General features: G+C 38.8%; 1 protein-coding gene across 2 annotated transcripts in view; it reads left to right on the top strand.

Annotated features, from left to right (window-relative positions):
- SI (sucrase-isomaltase) overlaps window positions 1–19,272 on the top strand; it is a 152,821-nt gene that overhangs the window by 83,241 nt on the left and 50,308 nt on the right. For both annotated transcript variants that reach the window (XM_073359491.1, XM_073359490.1), the window contains exons 38-41: window positions 13,267–13,400; window positions 13,974–14,008; window positions 14,099–14,215; window positions 17,412–17,560. In XM_073359491.1, the coding sequence (XP_073215592.1) occupies window positions 13,267–13,400; window positions 13,974–14,008; window positions 14,099–14,215; window positions 17,412–17,560 (435 nt within the window). The remainder of the gene's footprint in view (window positions 1–13,266; window positions 13,401–13,973; window positions 14,009–14,098; window positions 14,216–17,411; window positions 17,561–19,272) is intronic.

The raw sequence follows: 19,272 nt of genomic DNA on the forward strand, positions 1-19,272 counted from the left end.
CTCCCAGACAGAATGAAGACAAATAATTGTGTGAGGGGAAGGGGTTTTGTGGGGGGTGAAGTGCAGGTGTGTACACATGGCCTGGAGGGGGAGAATAGGAGGCCCTGGTGTCCGTGTGGAGGGAAAACAGGAGGAAGGAGGGAATGGTGAGTTCATACAGAGCCCATGCCATGTGGCAGGGGATAATGGGAGAATAGGGGCATACAGAGCCCTGGACATGGGGTAGTGAGCAACCCTGGTATGGGGAGAAAGGGAGAATCGGGGCACATGCAGAGCTGCAGGCTCTGGGGTACTCTGGTGGAGAGGGGTAGTGAGGGAACACAGAGCCCCTGCCGGAGAGGGAGGGAATGGGGGACTCAGAGCCCCAGGCATGAGGGAGGGAGCAGAGGGAGTTGCAGGGACTCTCTTCAATAGAGAGAGATGCGAGGAAGGTACATAGGGAGCTTGTGGAATATGAATGGAAGCAAAGAGCCCCTAATGGAGGGAAGCAAGGAGCCCCTAATGTGTGCAATGAGCTCAGCCTATAGACTCTATGAAGCGTGTGACCCTCTGTTATTTTTTTACTTTGACTTAGGCAAAATATGCTTAAAATTAATGTTTTGTGTCCAGCTATTTATATCTCTGACCCACCTTATTATATTTAATTGATACTCTCTCTTTTTTGTCTGCTCTTTGTTCCTGATTTGAAAGATGAATTGTTTCAAATATATAAGGAGCATGATTGATTGGTGATGTTGAGTTTAGCGGTAACCTGGAGACTTTTCTGGCTTTAGTTGTGTCACCAGCATAATATATTATGAGCTCAGTCTTCAGAGCCACAGCAATGTTCTGACTTACTCTGGCTGGAAGAGTTTCCTAGACACTGTGCTTCAGCCCTCTCTTTAATATAGCTGCCATTTTCAGTTGCCACACTGAAATGCTCTCTTCCCACCCCAACCCTGCCATGACCATAACTTGCCTGTTTTCTTTTGTGTCCAGGATGGACTGTCCCACAGAAGGGGCTGGCATAAAGCTACTATGGCAGCTTTGCCAGGAGAAACTTCAGTTGTGCAAAGCAACTGTAAATTTGACGCAGCTGGTGCCTCTTTATAAGGGCATCCTCAGTGTGGCGACCTTGGCAAAGGTAAACAGGGTGCCCATAAGCCTGGCTATCCTCTGCTTCTGTAACAGTCTTTTGGGGGCTGTTGACAGCCAGTGTAAGTTAGATCATTCCTGTTTTAATATTAAAGTTGGGACCAGCATAGTGTTTGAAGGGGTGTAGGATCAGGGTATTGTAAATATGAGTTAAAGCCACGTTTGCATTCTTTACTCCCACACTGGGCTGACTTTCGTATCCATAGGTATATTACCAGTTGAAGGTAGCTCTATAAGGGAAGAGTGGGGGGAAATACCTAACAAATCACTGCTTGTATTCTGCATCCATTTTCAAGTCAACCCCATGCATGTGCTGAGGATGAAGAATTCACATTCATATGGCTGATTCTCTCACCACAAAAAGAAGCACAGTCTAACGTGTAATGAAGCATGCTTTGTTTTGTATTTCTCTCTTTTTCCTCTTCATAGTTTCCTTTATAGTTTTTCTCATATCTTTCTGTTTCACACATCACACTTCTGAACCTTCTTGCTTGGCAGTATGCTTTTCATCTAACATGAGGTTTACGCAAAGGGCAGACCGAAAGGATCCAGAAACAGCTTGTAAGAGCACAGTTAATGGAGTTAGAAGCTGGAAAATGTAACACATTTTTCATGCAAGTACCATACATGTTAAGGACAAATGGACTAGGTTTATGTTCTTGTCTCATGACAGTGTTTGCCTAGTGCTAATAGATGAGAAAAGAGGGAAAAGCTGTAGGCTTTCAAGAAGCTGGGATCTCTTTCCTATGAGCAGAATTTCAAGTGACACTGTTGTTGCTGACTTGCACTGTCTACTGGAAGAAACTAGTGTTCAGCCAAAGCAGGTATTGTAATAGAAAACCAAAACAAACCTCTTTCAGAACCTTATCTGAAACCTGATCACCTGTGCTTTAAACAAAATATAGTCCTTTCCTGCATACTGTACTTTTGCTGAGTGTTACATCAATGGGAAACAGTCTTACAAGTGTGTGTGTGTGTGTGTGTAGGTACTGAGTGAAAGCTGTTTATTCCTGGAAAACGTACCTGAGATATTAGGTGTACAGTAAAGTAGCTTTGTATTTCAATATGCATAATGCATAACAGGAAGTTGAAAACAAAAGATAGATAATAATAATTAGTAAAAATAGGTACGTACACAAGGTTTACAGTGTCTACGCTCTGGTCTATACTAAAAAAATTACCTGTATTCCCAAACCACATCCAGATCACTCGAGTCAGTGACCAACAACGTTAGGTCTCTTTTTTTCTCCTGGCTATTTGACAGGTTGACTTCTTTCCTACAGCTTTTTTAAAAAGCATCCAGTCATACCATTTCCTTGGACAAACCTCTCTATTGCCTTTGTGTTCTCTTTCTAATTCTGTCCAGTCCATGACAGACCTTCTCTGAAATAACTGGAGGTCTTCCAGCAGAAACCTAGGCCTACTCAAAAATCTCTCTGGGAGATGGAAAATCCATATCTCCCTATCTTAGCCAGCCTCTCACAGCAAGGTTGATGACTCACCAGACCTCTCCACCTCTCCATAGCAAGGTGGGAATGGTGCTATTCTTTCTTTTCTCTGCAGTGACCATACCTGAGACACTCTGTCTCACTGAAAAAGTTTTCTCTCCTGTCAGGTGACCTCTGAAAGGTCATCAGGGAGAGTACTGAAAGAAGTGGTACTTTCTCTATCTGAGGGAAAGGATGGCAACCAGAGCACTGTCTCTGCTCTTAGCTATGGAGGGAACCAGCTGCACCCCTAGCTTCCTCCCTCTTATCCACTCACTTCTGAAACTCCTAGGACTCTCCTTCCTTTCCACCAACTCTACAACCTCCTTACCTCCTGATAGACACCTCTCATCTGTAAAATGGGGACAACAGCACTTCTTTACCTCACAGGTATGTTGTGAGAATAAATATATTGAAGATTATGAGGCATTCAGCTACTACCATGATGAAGGTCATATGAATACCTATATAGATGGATGGTACTCTGCCACCCACTCACAGAGGTCCATAGATACCCTTCCCTGCAACAGAGGGGTTTTTTAGCGGAAAAGGAGAATCAGTCCCCCATATTGCTATGCTAGGCTACAGAGGCTTCAGGCATGCAATGAGGTTGAGAACCTCAGCATTCATTTAAAAACAAATAAATAAGTTTATAGCACTTATGGTTGCAGAGAACATATGAAACCATTAAGACTAAAAAAAGGCAAAAGATCAAATTTATTATTTTTTGTAGATATTGGGATTTTAAAATAATTATTACGTCTTTACAAAATATTGTTTTTAAGTCTAGCTTTAGTCTAGCCTTGACAGAACAGCTAAGCGGAAGATGGTAGCAAGATTTTCTCTGTGTGTGTGTTCTAGCTCTAACTACTCACTCTCTTTCTCACTCTCTCTCTCTCACGGCCAGCACAGTTTCTCCAACCGGGGATTGTGTGTCACTAGTAATACCTAGAAGAATGTCCAGCTCTTGCCTAGCCAGCTTGAAGGAGCTGGAGGAGTAGAGAACAATAAGGGAAGGGGGCGACAAGATGGCTACCACAGGGCCTTGTGTAACTCATAGTCAGTGGGTATGTCTACACTGCAACATTCCCTTCCCCAATCCTGTGGGAGTGAGTCACAAAGCCTGGGTTCCAGCCCAAATAGGAATGTCTACACTTGCTATTTTCAGCCCCATAGTGTGAGCCCAAGTCAATCAACCCAGACTCTGAGACTCTCTGCTGTGGGTTTTTTTCTGCAGAGTGGACATACCTGGTGTATGTGGTGATCTCCTCTGTACCTAATCTGCAGAGGCTATGGGTCTGTTAGAACCTTCTGCTAGTGAGTTTGGCTCTTTGTCTAAAGTTGTAGAGACTTCTGATTTTTATTTCAGGAGATCCCTGATTCAGTCTCTGACATTGACCAAGAAGGCAGCTGTCATATTTGCTAAGAGGGAATTAAAGAGGTCAGGAGCTATAGGAGGAAATAGCTGGGGACCCAAAGGAGACAAACTGAGGAGGGGGCAGTGGCAGAATGGGAGACTCTATGTGGCAGGAGCCTGTGATCCTTTTGGAGAGGTTTGCAGATTACTTTCTTTTTCAATTTGTGTCAGTCCTTCCACACTTCGGTAAGTTGTATTCACAGAAACAAGCAAATCCCTCTCACTGAAATGTGAGGCTGTTATGAGTGTATGTACTTTTAGTGTGCCAGTATTTTACTAATAGCTGAGATATATCAATATTGTCTCTAGCACAAGTGAAGATGGGAACTGAACTCATTTGGACTGACAAAAGTGAGGCCTTATAGTAAAAAGTTTGAGAACCACTGATATAGTCTACTTGTTGGACTCTTGATTGCTTTTATTCACTCCTATTTTATTGCTCAGTTACTATGATGATTGCACCAGACAGATAATACTGACTGTCCTTTTCTTTTGTTTGCACCAACCACTTAATTCGAGACAGCGTGCCCATGAGTGTGTCTTACCGAAGAGGATTCTGCTCTGATAACTGGAATCTGAAGCAGCAAAATTGTTTTGTGTCCTTTGGAATTTTTTTCAATTGCTGAATTTAATTCTTCAAAAGAAACTCAGTGTCTTGGTTTGAGTCCAGCCGTTTCACAATCACCCTCTCAGAGCAGATGCGATTTTCAAGTCACGTTTAAAAAAAAGAGTTTATCCAAGTCTGATATTACAGAAGATTATTTTCTCATTTGCCTGGCAGAAATTAGTTGTACACAGATTCTAATGACTTCATCCATATAATTTTTATATTGTGCAACCTTAATTGCTGCCTGGCTTGAGAAGAGAAGATGGTCATGTTGCTATTCCTAATATAGTTTAATTTTAGATGCCATCAAAGGTTTTCTTGTCCCAACACATTCAGACTCAACATGCTGCATTTTCAACTGAGATATCTATTATGAGACAGCTACCAAGGCCATCTTGAGACAGTGCTCTGCATTGTAAACAAGATCAGTCAATCATGAAAGTGCTCACTCTGCTGCTCATTTACAAGACGGGACTATCCTCAGCATTTTGATCAACTGTTAAGAGAAGTAATTACCCAACAATAACCTAAGTAATTAAAGTAATTAAAATATGAAATAGCCTTTTTCTTCCAGGTATAGCTGTGATGGACTGCTTAATTATAGCACTGATATTGTTTTGGTCTTATGGTATATATCAAGCTACGGTATGTGAATTTGTTATTTTAAATGCAGGGCACTGTGTATACATTCTTGAATTAACATCCTTCACAAAAAATAAGAAATAATATTAAACAGGGAAATTAGTGAACTTTTTATGTAAATGATATGCATAAGCCTTTCTCATTAACAATTTATTTTCTCAGTTCCAAGACGAGAAATTCCTTATTATTATATGTTAATTTATTATATGTTAATTCCTTACTGAGTAATATCCTATCCTATTTTAGATAATGTCTGATCTAATGATAATATATCTAGGTTGTTTCATTTCCAATTCAATGAGCAAGCAAAGAACAGCATTTTTCTATGGGCCTTAATGACCTTAAAGCCCTTGGTAACTTTGATATTACCATAAAGAAAGAAAATATCAAGGCCACTTGAATTTTTGACTGAGTGGATGTTATATTTGGAAGTATGCCAGTGCATCACTGTCAATCAAGGCACTCACAGAATTGCTGACAGGACAGTAAGGAATTTCTGATTCTTATACTGTCAGTCAAACCAAAGTACAATTTGGAAATTGTCTGTAGACCAGTGGTTCCCAAACTTGTTCCTCGGCCCACGCCGCTTCCAGCAGCTCCCATTGGCCTGGAGCAACGAATCGCAGCCACTGGGAACTGTGATCGGCTGAACCTGTGGACACGGCAGGTAAACAAACCAGCCCGGCCCGCCAGGGGCTTTCCCTGCACAAGCGGCGGAACAAGTTTGGGAACCACTGCTCTACACGATAACTTTACACTGATGGGAATATTATCATTGCTTCTGAGTTTTAAGGATAAAATTAAATGTAGTGATTTTTTTTCTGTTTTTAAAAGGTTTACCTGAACAGCAGAAATGACAAAGATAAATGATAGTTCATTCAAACACTTCTTATACTTGAAAATATGGTCAAAACATCTATTTAAAAATCTTAAATGTTCCAAATTTATTTTCTATGCCAGCATTAAGAAGTGCCATAGTAGTACACATGGGATCAATCAGAGTCAAGAAATAATGATGCAAAGTACAATTTTCTTATCAGGAGGTTCAATATAGCTTACATATATGAACCTAATGAATGATGTTTTCTGGCCATCATTCTGGAATGGCTTCAAGTTAGACTATATCATACAGCACCTGCACAATCCAGGGGCAAAATTCTGACATTTTCTCAGGGAAAAGAATGGGACAGGGGACTGGAGCTATTTCCTGAGCATTTTGCCAGAACAGATCAGACAGACACAGGCAGGAGGACTCAGGGAGAGGATGCTTACTGCTGTTTCAGAAATTGAGAGCATTTCCTCCCCAAGGACCATCTACTTGACCCCACAAGGTGCACAGATGGATCAGGGCCCTGGCTAGCTTGACCCTTAGATAGCCGAGTTGTCTCTACTCTACCCCTAATGCTAAGGAAATGCTAGCTGCAGCATTCTTACTTGGTCTTGCGTGATACAAGATGGAAAGGTAAAGCAGAGATGATCTTGGTGCCTTTCATACTCCATATGGCAGCATCAAAATGTATTGCCCTCTGTATTGTGAAAAGGATTAGCCAAAATGTGTATTGCCCTCCGTATTGTGGAAAAAAAGTAGTCTTGCACCTCAAGAAGTTTATAGTCTCTATTCACAAAACTGGGGAAAGAAGATTAAACAGAATACTCTGTAAGAAACTTCAGGATTACAAAAGCATTTCAGCAGAATGAACCTCTATAACATATAGGCAATCAGTAATTATTTACGCTAGCGTACTGCCTGGCGTTACTTTTTCAATAATACTTTCCTAAAATGTAAGTACAAAAGTACTGACAATCACAGCCTCCCCTGTCTTAAAGATACTGTCTTAAAAATTAGTTCTTTTTATTTGTCTTCTGGTTTTTAAACCTTTGTGGTTTCACTCGGGTCACATTTTTTAAAGCTTTTCTCTGCAACCACAAGGGCTAAAAATGTACTTTTTTTTTTTTTTTTTTAAACAAAAGCAGAGATTGTCACATAAGCATTTGTTTGTCAGAATTGGGCCTTTAAGTAAAATATCAAATATCACAGTAAAATCACAAGAGTTGGCCACCGTGGTACAAATATTTATTGAATGGAGCAGCAATATTGAAGTTCATTTTTATCAAAAGATGAGAAAACTGGGGCTATAAAATCATATTCTTTGGATACCTGAGTTGTGCATTTTAAGTCACTAAGCAATAATTCCTAATATGTTACTGGTTCATGGAAGAATCTGCTGGCACATCGTTATTCAGGGATTAGAAAAATAATAGTATTATGCGTATATGTATAACACCTTTTTATTCTGAAAAACCCAAAGCACCGCACCAATGAAATTCATCCACATTTGATATGGAAAGGTGTAAGATTAATTGGTATACAGAGCAGTACACAAAACCTGGGGGGCAAGAGAGACAAAGGGCTTACCCTGATGAAAGTGACATGGGCTTATCAATGTCTGCAAAAAGCAGTCAAGATCTCTCTCTTTAAACTCACATCTAAAAGTCCTGCATAAACTGTAAATTGCATGGAACTCAGTTTCTCAATCTCTCTCTCTCTCTCTCTCTCTCTCTCTCTCTCTCTCGGATAAAGGGCTGAGCTGGCCCTTCTAGAAAGTTTAGGTATTTCAAACCTGAGTCTTAGACCCCCTAAATCATCACCAAAAAAGGCTCGAACTCTTGAAAAAAACTGAGGACAAGTATGCCTGTCCTCCACTTTACCATTGCCTCTGTCCAAGCTGTAACTATTCTATGAGTAAACAAGAGACTTTAATCTCCATTCAGCAGGACTCTCTAGGCAGTGGCCTCCAAAACAGAGTTTCCATTTACGATTTTGTAGCACTCCAATTGAAACTTTTGTTTTATGTAGTTCATAGATTCTAAGGCCAGAAGGAACTATTTTCATCATCTAGTCTGACCTACAGTATAGCACAGGACATAGAGCTTCTCCAACATAATTCCTGGAGCAGATGTTTTAGAAAAAACATCCAGTCTTGATTTAAATATTGTCAGTGATGGAAAGTCCACCACAACCCTTGGTAAATTGTATCAATGGTTAATTACTCTCACCATTACAAATTTGCGCCTTATTTCCCATCTGAATTTGTTAAGCTTCAACTTCTAGCCATTGGATCATGTTACACCTTTCTCTGTTAGATTGAATACCCATTATTATACATATGTTCCCCATTTAGGTACTTATAGATTATAGTGAAGTTAGCCCTTCTCTTTGTTAAGCTAAATTGATTAGGCTCCTTGACTATCACTATAAGGCAAGTTTTCTAATCCTTTAATCATTCTTGTTGCTCTTCTCTGAACCGTCTTATCAACGTCTTTCTTGACCTGTGAACACCAGAACTGGATATAGTATTCCAGGCGAGGACACACTAGTGCCAAATACTGAGGTAAAATAGCCTCTCTACACCTACTTGAGTTTCCTCTGTTTATGCATCCCAGGATTGCATTTGTTTTTTTTTGGACGCAGCCTCATACTGGGAGCTTGTGTTCAGCTGATTATCCACCTCAGCCCCAAATCTTTTTCAGAGTCAGTGCTTCCCAGGATAAAGTCCCCCATTGTGTAAGTATGGCCTACATTCTTTGTTCCTAGATGTATACATTTATATTTAGCTGTATTAAAACACGTGTTGTTTGCTTTTGCTCAGTTTTCCAAGTAATCTAGATCGCTCTGAATCAGTGATCTTTTCTCATCATTATTTACTACTCCCCCAATTTTTATGTCAGCTGCAAACTTTTCCCAGGTCATTGATGAAAAAGTCAAAACAGTGTAGAGTCAAGAAACAATTCCTGCAGAACTTCACTGGAAACAGATGTGCTTAATGACAATTCCCTATTGACAGTTACATTTTGAGACCCATCAATTTGCCAGTTTTTAATCCATTTAATGTGTGCTATGTTAATTTTATATTGTTCTAGTTTTTCAATCAAAATGTTATGCAGTACCAAGTTAAATGCCTACAGAAGTCTAAGGCTATTATGTTAAGACGGTTACCTTTATCAACCGAACTTGTAATCTCATCAAAAAAAGATGTTACATTGGTTTGATAGGATCTATTTTCCAAAAACCCATGGTGGTTTGCATTAATTACGTAACCCTCATTTAGTTCTTCATTAATCAAGACCTGTATCAGCCACTCCATTATCTTACCTGGGACTGATGTCAGGCTGAAAGTCCTATGATTACCCAGGTCATCATGTCTACCCTTCTTAAATATTAGCACATTAGCTTTCTTCCAGTCTTCTGGAACTTCCCCACTGCTCCAAGGCTTATTACAAATCAGCAATAATGGTCCAATAGTCCTCAGCCATCTCTTTTAAAACTCTTGAATACAAGTGATCTGGACCTGTTGATTTAAAACTACCTAATTTTAGTAGCTTCCGTTGAACATCCTCTAGAGCAGCGGTTCTTAACCTTTACTGCAGCCTGTACCCCTTTGGTTCTCAAAATATGTTCTCGCACCCCTTATCAAAAATCATTGAAGTAGGTCAGTTCTTTAAACTTAGATATGTTTATAATCATTAAAAATGTATAATGTTAATAAATACGTAGGTTTGATGAAACAAAGTAGTTGTACTTACGTGCCTGTGCTTAATTTGTGTTTTTGATTATTTACCTTCTAAAAAAATCTGGCATGTCTCGCACCCCCAGAAAGGAAACCTAGAGGTTCTCTAGGTATACTAGTGGAATGGAAAGAGTGTTATCATCACCATACGATGACACTTCCCCAAATATAGAACAGATATATTAATGGATATTTCTGCCTTTTCTGCATTACTATTAATAATTCTACCATGTCCATCTAGTAATGACCAATGCCATTTTCAGTGTTCTTTTTGTTCCTAATATATTTAAAATACTCCCTATTGTCCTTAGCTTTGCTGGCTATAAATTTGTCCTTGTATCCATTGGCTTCTCCTTATCAGTTTTCTACAGTTTCTGATTTCTGATTTATATTAATCATTATCCGCTTCGCCTTCCATTTTTTATGTATTACTGTTTTTTTTTGTTTGTTTTGTTTTGTTTTAACAGCTGCTTTCACTTCCCCTCTAAACCATTTTTTAAAACCAGCACAGCCTTATTCCTCAGTTGTGGGATTGTTACTTTTTAAGCATCTGGTAAGGTGTTCTTAAGTGATTCCCAATTATTATTCACATTTTTCTGATGAAATTCCCCCCCCCCAGCTGATTCGACTCATAATATCCCCCCCCCCCAGCTTTCTGAAATTGGCACATTAAAGCACCAAGCAGATATATTAGTAGTCTGAGAGACTGCTGAATTGGAATTAATTTGCAAACTGGACACCATTATTTTAGGCTAGAATAAAGACTGGGAGTGGATGTGTCATTACACAAAGTAAAACTATTTCCCCATGTTAATTTCCCCCCTCTACTGTTCCTCACACGTTCTTGTCAACTGCTGGAAATGGCCCACCTTGATTATCACTACAAAAGGTTGTTTTTTTGTTTTTGTTTTTCCCTCTTTCCTGCTGGTAATAACTCACCTTACCTGATCACTCTCATTACAGTGTGTATGGTAACACCCATTGTTTCATGTTCTCTGTGTATATAAAATCTCCCCAATGTATTTTCCACTGCATGCATCTGATGAATTGAGCTGTAGCTCATGAAAGCTTATGCTCAAATAAATTGGTTAGTCTCTAAGGTGCCACAAGTCCTCCTTTTCTTTTTGTGGATACAGACTAACACGGCTGCTACTCTGAAACCTGCCCTTAAAAAACAAAGCCTTTAAAAGTAAAATGTAATAGCCAGTCATAGACTTTCAGGTTAAATTAGATTTTTGTTACATCACATATAACTGATGTTCAGGTGTGTATCGGTGTCAATCTTGCAAGGTACTGAGGATTCTCAACCTAATCCATCAAGGCAATTAAGCACACACTTAACTTTACACATTTTAGTCCCATAAAGAAATTTTCTTGACATACACTTTATGTTTACAGCATTATGTGCAATTTCCAAGTCACTCTACAAATAGAGTAACACAAGCAGAGTATGAAAGTGTCTGATAATACATGACAAAGAAGTAGAAGATACTGGAAAACTTACTGTTTATCTTGGAAGAAATAATTACAATGCATTAGTCTAGTTTAATTACTATGGTAATTTAAGTGACTTGTGTGTTTTTACTGTAATTATAATGTCACTAAAGCTGTAAATTCTGCAGAAGAAAAAAAATAAACAGTGCCTTATTGAAGCAGCTGTTCAGGCTATTATTGTGCAGATAGCATTAGAAAGCAATGTGATTTAATCAGAGTAGCTTTAAAACTAGTAGTTTATTATTTTTGTATAATGATTCACAGTATGTGTTTGTTCACATTGTTACGTAGGATCATAGGAATTGTCCAAGGAGGTCAGACCAGTGTCCCAACTACTCTATCAGAACAGAGGCCAATTTCTGAGACTTCAGAGGAATATTCAAAATGGACAGTTATGCAATAACCAACCCGGAGGGGAAATTTCTTCCTAACCTTGTCAGCTAGTAATTGGTTTGCCCTAATGCATTTGTGTTTAACATTGCAGCTGCTTGGGCTCTGTGATATCTTGCGGTAATGATCATAGGTTTTAATGCATTGAGAGGAAGGAGGCAGGATTGGACAGGCTGCCTCTGCTGGACAAGATGCAGGCACCCTCTTAACAGCCCAGGCTGGGCAGGGTCACCTCAGCCCACCTCTCCCAGCTGGAAAGGAGGCAGGCAAGATTGAAAAAACTAGATCCTGGGGCTAGCAGCCCTCCTTGCCCATCTGAATGAGGGGAGTTGTCTTTCAGTTTCCTTAATGAGTGATTTTTGTCAAAAGCTTATTGAAAATCTGTCTTTTATCCATTTTTAAACCCACCAAAGAATTTTAGTGGAGTGGATTGCAGAGGCACAAGACTTTCTTTGACAGAAGTGTAGCCACTTTTCAGCCTGAGTGGCTAGTAAAATTTCAGGGCCCTGGGTATATTCCAGTTGGAAGTGGAAATTGATGGAGTCTCGTATTCTCTTTGATGCAATCTTGATTATTTTAAAAGTATGTATGAAGTTCTGCCTCTCCAAACACGGGAGGAAAAGAACAGTTTCTTAGCTCACAGCCCCAAGACTCTTTAGCCAACAAACCCAAAAGCTATCTCTAGCTTTTTCAGGGTGACATTGTACTCACAGGCTACTTCTTGGCTTTCTTGCATTTTGCCTCTGTCTTTCTTTCTGTTCTTGTCTGTTGTTAGTTTGTGTTTTCTCTCACCCACCTACCACCACCCCCCATCATGGATCAACGCCCAGCGGAGCCCCTGCCCGTTGTGCTAGTTTCTAGGTGGAAGCTAATCGGCTTTGTTTTAGGTGTGACAGCTTAACTGTCTCTTAGAACTGTCTTAAATAAAGGGTCTGTGCACAGTGCACACATTAGTTTGAACAAGGTTTTAACTCAGTCCACAACAATGTTTCACCCAGTTCTTGTCCTGATGTCATGTTTGTCTGCGAATGTTTTCAAAGTTGTCTTTAATTGTTTCCAGTTCACCTAATACTAGGTCGCTGGTATGTATTTCTGTAGGGACCGTGCATCACCTCATGCATTCAATCTTACAGATATTCACAAGATTTTCTTCCCTCCAATTCTCCTGAATTCTAGCTGGTTTTAATGTGAAATTCCATATTCTAGCGTCCTCTCTTTTGGCATTTACATTTCTGACTGTACCTTAGCTTTATTTGCACTTGATTTTCAGTTTTTAAATGTGCACAAGTTCATCAGTCTGAATCATAATATATTCCAGTGCAAACGTGAAGCCTTATAACTTCTGAAAACATTATTTTAATCTGGTTCTTATATTTATTCATAATACCAGTAACTACATGGTTTTAACTTAGATATCAAAATATAAGAAAATACTTTTATTTTCAAAGGAAACCTTATGTAATATTTTTTTTATTAGAACAGTTTCTTCCACATCTAATTTACTATTCTTTGTATTTTCAATGTTAGTGCTTTACAGAGCACCACTAGTGAACGTGGAATTGTTGTCACTCGTTCAACGTATCCCTCTAGTGGAAAATGGGCTGGACACTGGCTTGGCGATAACACCGCAGCTTGGGATCAACTTTATAAATCTATAATTGGTATGTGGAAGCAATAGGATTTACAGTCAATTGATCCTATGCAGTAACTTACTTCTGGACACGTTTGTCTTTTACTTGCTTTTATTAGGCTTAGATCAGAAGAAATTTAATTGTAGGCAATACAAGCTGCTCAATTTAACAATCACCATTCGTGTTTTAATTGCTTGTTTTTTAACCTTCTCTTAATGGGTGCTAAGCAACTCTTTAGAATTGATGTGCTTACAAAATAGACATTGGGCTTGATCCTGGAGGTTGTTGAATGCTATCAACTCCCACTGAAGTCAACTTCCCTTTCCCCCACAAAATGCCCACCCATTACTTTTAGCCTTTCCCTGTTGACCCCTGGTCCTAGTGATTCTTTCTTTCTCTCCCGCTCCTGGCCCAGCTGCCTTTATATGCTCCTGCTGAGCCTGCTGCCAGCATATCCTGCAGGGGGAAGAAGAACAATATGTCAGAGAAACTACAGAAATATATTTATTTTCATTCCTTTCTGCTAAATGAATGCTGTTGCAGGTGGCTATTAGAATACCAAAGAAAATAGCAGTAAATAAAGTCACCTTACTTTTCTTGCAGGTATGATGGAATTCAGCCTTTTTGGAATATCCTATGTAAGTTAGTGTTGTTACTACACATTTAAAACATCATTACCTAAGTGCAATAATCTACAGCATTAAAATTTATTCTTTTAAACCTTTCAGACTGGAGCAGATATTTGTGGCTTCTTCAATGATGCAGAGTATTACATGTGTGCCCGTTGGATGCAGCTGGGAGCATTTTACCCATTTTCCAGAAATCATAATACCATAGGCACGAAGGTGGGTCATAGATTATTTTTATTATTTACTGTACATCAGTAATGTGCTTGGGCTACATAAGATATGAACAGCCCCAAACTTGAAGAGTTCACAAGCTAAAGAAAACAGATACAAAGTAGGGAGGACACACTGTGAAAAGAATGCTTTTTTTTAAATGTTGTCATCATTATTAACTCACTTATCAGAGGAGAAATAGTTCTAGCTAATGCTAGTATTTACATTCTGTGCACCGGTGCATTTCATTTTCAAAATGTGTTATATGGGAAGTTGAAGCTAGACAAATTCAAACTGGAAATAAGGTGCACTTTTTAAACAATGAATGTAATTAACCATTGGAACAACTTACCAAGTGGTGTGATGGATTGTCTATCACAGGCAATTTTAAAACCAAGATTAGATTTCCTCTCCTCCCCACCCCACCCCAAAGATATGCTTAGTTCAGAGGAATTAATATGAGGAAGTCCTAATGTCTGAGTTATACAGGATGGCAGACTACAATAGTCTCTTTTGGCCTCGCAGATTCCATGGTATTCTCTGATATGGCCTCTTGTCCCACTTTTGGTTCCTGTTTACTCCTGTGACCATTCATGAAGCTGTTAAACCCATATTTTGGGTGTGGTTTGCATCAAGATTCAACTAGGAAAAATTAAGTCTATTTGAACATAAACCTTCTGGAAATTCATGTTTTGCAGACTGGTTCTGACACAAAATATTTGTGACCTAGCTTTCAACTGATCTTGGAAAATTTTGTGCCTTAGTTAATTTAGTTCTCTTTTTCTCCCTCCCAGTGTTGGCCCACCAAAACCTAGTGACTCAGGCAACCAGTACATTGGTATTTAATGTTAGCTACACTGAGTCATTGCTGTGAGGATACAGACTCTTAATTACACATAGGGTGACCAGATAGCAAGTGTGAAAATTGGGATGGGGTGGAAGTAATAGACGCCTATATAAAACAAAGCCCCAAATATTGGGACTGTCTCTATAAAATCAGGACATCTGGTCACCCTAATTACACATGAAACTTGTTTCACTGTGACTGATATAGAGCAATGTAAATGGTACTCTCATGTGCCAGCTGGGGCTACTGAGCTCATAGTGATTGATCCCCAGGGCTAGTATATGGTGTTTACACGGTCACCTTTCATGGGGCATTTGCCAAGAACTGTCGCTGGGTCCCCTGGGTGCTGCCTTGGCAGAGCTGCACAGTGGATGTGCCCATCCTGGCTCCCTAGACATGCTCTAAGTTGCTGCAGCTGTGGGAGTCCTTTGTGCGCGGCGTCACTGCCCACTGCATGCAGGTTTTACACCATTAAAGGGCCTGCATCCTGATTTATGACAGTGAAGCCAGCATATTCTAGGATTGAAGCAAGCTCATACATTTTTTTTACTTGCATGCCTTTAAAACAAAATCTGCACCTACAATGCTCAAGTAAAGTTTTTGTTTGGTTTGTTTTTTTCCTCTCTAAAGTATACTTAATGCAGTAAGAATGACCTTTGTGTTCTCCTCCCCTAATAGTTCACAATTAGAGGACAAATCAGAACATGGAATAGTTTAATAAGATTGTAGAGGGAGAGTACAAATTTATTCTACTTTGCATATTCTGCCTCCATCTGCTACTGTTGTTAAAGAATAAAAAAAAATAATTGTGTAACTGTCAGACTGTTTTAGCTAAGGAACGTACTGCGGAAAGCTGTAAAACAAGATAAGTGGGAAAACAAAAAATAGAAACAGTACTTATGTCCTAGTTAGAGCTTCAGGTCTAGCAGAGTCGAGCTATTTATATGGCATATATCTAATGGATTAAAGTCTCCTTTTTAAAAACAGTGTGCTTTATCTTGCAGCAGCACACCTTTCAATAGGCCTTTTAAAACCTTTAAAAATGCAGATTCAGGGTTATCATGTTGCTTCCATTCTTACCCAAGATATTTGCCAAGGTATTGTTCAGTACATTTAATAAAGATTGAAAGTGCTCCCTGACATCACCCATTAGTGCTCTTTTTACTTTTTGAAAGTCCTGAGTGCTGCCCTGGAGGAAAGAAGGATAATAAATTATGTACAACACAATGTGTCATACATTCAGGGGAGTTTGTATTAAATTCCCCCCCCCCCTCCTCTGTCCCCATGCCCTCACTAGGGTTTTCAAGCTTTTCTTCTAAGCTCCTCTAGTTAGGGCCCACAGTGACACCTACTGTTATTTAATGTCACTTTGTCCTTAGGAGAGAAAAGCACTGCATTTTAGGGAGAAAAAGAGTTTACATTACCTAGTCCCAGAAAGACCTTTTCAGCTAGGAATAGTTCATTATGTGGACTTTGATTCATGTGTTCAATTATTGATGCTACTACCACACAGCTGATAGGAATTTACAGTAAAAGTATAATATAAAGAAGATAGGAAACATGCATATTAGTCCCTATGTAAATATTACCAATTGTCTCAACTATCTTATTACTTCAATTTTTAAAAAAATGCTAGGCTTAAGTCAGGGAAATAGCTACAAAAGGTAAGGCTGTGAAAAATCCTTTAATATTACTCTTTGGCAGAGAACTGTTCAACCAAATGTCAAGTTGGTGGCAAGTTATTAATATTAGTTATTAATTTAGTTATTAATATTAGTTATTAATTTATTAATTTAGAGCTCCCTCCAAAAAAAGAGTTGCCAATGGAAATGTTCATGGAATCAAAAATATAGCCATTCTCTCAGGTTATAAAACAATAAAATACTACCAATATCATTGTAAGTGGCTGTGAAATAGATGCTTTTATTCATAATTGTGGGTTTGGTGCAAAAGCTGGATTTGAATCAATATAGATATAACCAGAGGTTATAATAATTATAATTTAAATGTAATAAATTCCATGAAGAATCAGTTTCTCTCACTTCCTTGTGAAGGTCACTGCAATCACTGCCATCATCTAGGGCCAAACTTTCCAGCTGGCAGCTGAACAGTGTATGTTCCCTGTGTATGTTCCCCAAATGCATATACATGTGTAAACAGGAACTTGCATGTGCAAATCAGGTAGGCAAGCATGCATTATTTAGGATTTTCAGGAAGTGCTAACGTACCGTGGAGGATCAGGTCCATAATGTGCTTCTAAAATTACATAAATGAATAATTAAAAACAAGGAAGAAAGGTGAAAAGGGGCATGAGAGAGATTCTGCAGTTGAGTAACAGTTTCTTTCCATTTTTAGAGGCAAGATCCTGTGGCCTTTGATGAACAATTTGAAAATATTTCCAGAGATGTACTCAATATAAGATACACACTGTTACCCTATCTGTACACTTTAATGTATGAAGCCCACGTTCATGGTAGCACAGTAGTGCGTCCTGTCCTCCATGAGTAAGTATGACAACAGTTTGTTTTTTAACTTAAACTCATGAGTTTTCCTGAAATTAGCTCAAAGTGTACTCTTCTGCTTTTTTTTTTTTTTTTAAATAAGAATGTTTATTCTAGTATTTAGGGATATTTGGTTCCCTTTCTTTTTTCGAGAGGGCAACCTGGTGGCATGTAATCCCACATCTTCAGGGGTAGCTTGAAGGTACTAAGTTCCCTCTCAGTTCCTATTGAAGGTGTCAGCAACTCATAGGCTTGGGTCCATTTCTTGTTTTTACAACCCTCCCTGGACTCTCGTGTATCTCATTGACCGTTATCTGTTCCTCTTCCTACTCCTTGTCTATAGTGATTTCCCTCTCTCTCTCTTCATACCATCTCACAATTAGGTGCTACTGTAATTCTGCTACTGGCGGAGTCCTCTTCTACATATCTCCGACCACTTTTAATAGTTTTCCTGTTCCTTTCCTTCTCATGGACTCTGTCTTAATTCAAATCCTAGCTCCGTGAGTCAGGCAAGAACCCATTATATGGCTCTATGCAAAACTCTACATTTATGTCTCTGTGTAATGTGTTTCCCAGTTTTAGGGGTTAGTCTTTACTGAGTAGATGGGAGTGCTGTCTGTTTTAGAGGGTGGACACATGTAGTCCAAAATGTGTCAGAATGGTTAGTGATATTGGATAACTCAGTTTTGGATGCTCAGCTTGAGAAACCTTAAGTTTTCAAAGAGTGTGCGCTCAGCCCTTTCTGAAAATCAGGTCATTTAAGGTATCTCAAGTTAGATATCTGAACGCTGAAGTCTGGTGTCTACAACCAAAGTTACACCAGTTTAACAAAAGATGTGATTTTTAAACTGATTTTGCTTATCTGGTACAACTGTCTGTGTGGATAATCTTAAATTGATTAAAATCCGTAGTATTCACCTTTTAAGTTTACAGGTGCAGACTAACTCAATATGAGTTTCAAACTGACATAAGTGTGACCACACAGTGATTTGCCTGATTTGACTAAATTCTTTTAAAAACTAATTTAGGTTAAAATGTGTGCAGTCAAGTGACTGTATTCTCCTGAAAATCATGGCCATGATTATTAAAAATGATCATCAAATTGACCAATGGCAGGAAGATTGTACCAGAAGCTGGTTGATTGTTCTTTTCCCCCAACCACCTCTGATACTACTATTGTTCTTGTTGCATTTGTTCTGAAAACAGAATAGAGAAAAATTAAAAACAAAATAAAGATCACATTCTGTATTGTAAATTATCAATGGTTTATAAAGGGTTAATAGATTTATAATATGCTACAGATATGAGTTCTATATCTTATCATTTGTTATATGCACATCAATAGAAGGTGTTATAGATGATTTTAAACAACCTATTGACCTGTTGGACTGTGCATATATCTATAACAATTGATTTACCATTTATTAATCATTCTTTAACCCTTTATTAACCATAATTGGTATGAATTGTGTGACCAAAAACCCTTTACATTAAAGTAAATGGTGATTGACTTAACTGTTCAGCTCCAGGATTTCCTTCCTGAGGCACTGTATCTTCTGGACATTTGACTGGGGATGGTGCTGCTCTGCTCTAAAAGTTGCAATCCAGCTCAAAATATCGCAAAATATTTTTTCTGGATTCAGAAACTTAGCATTATGGACTGAGAGACATGAACTATGTAATTATTGCAGTGTAATTATGTTTAAAGTATAGGA

This window comes from Lepidochelys kempii, chromosome 9 (assembly GCF_965140265.1).
Source record: "Lepidochelys kempii isolate rLepKem1 chromosome 9, rLepKem1.hap2, whole genome shotgun sequence".
In the NCBI taxonomy this organism is placed as follows: Eukaryota; Metazoa; Chordata; order Testudines; family Cheloniidae; genus Lepidochelys; species Lepidochelys kempii.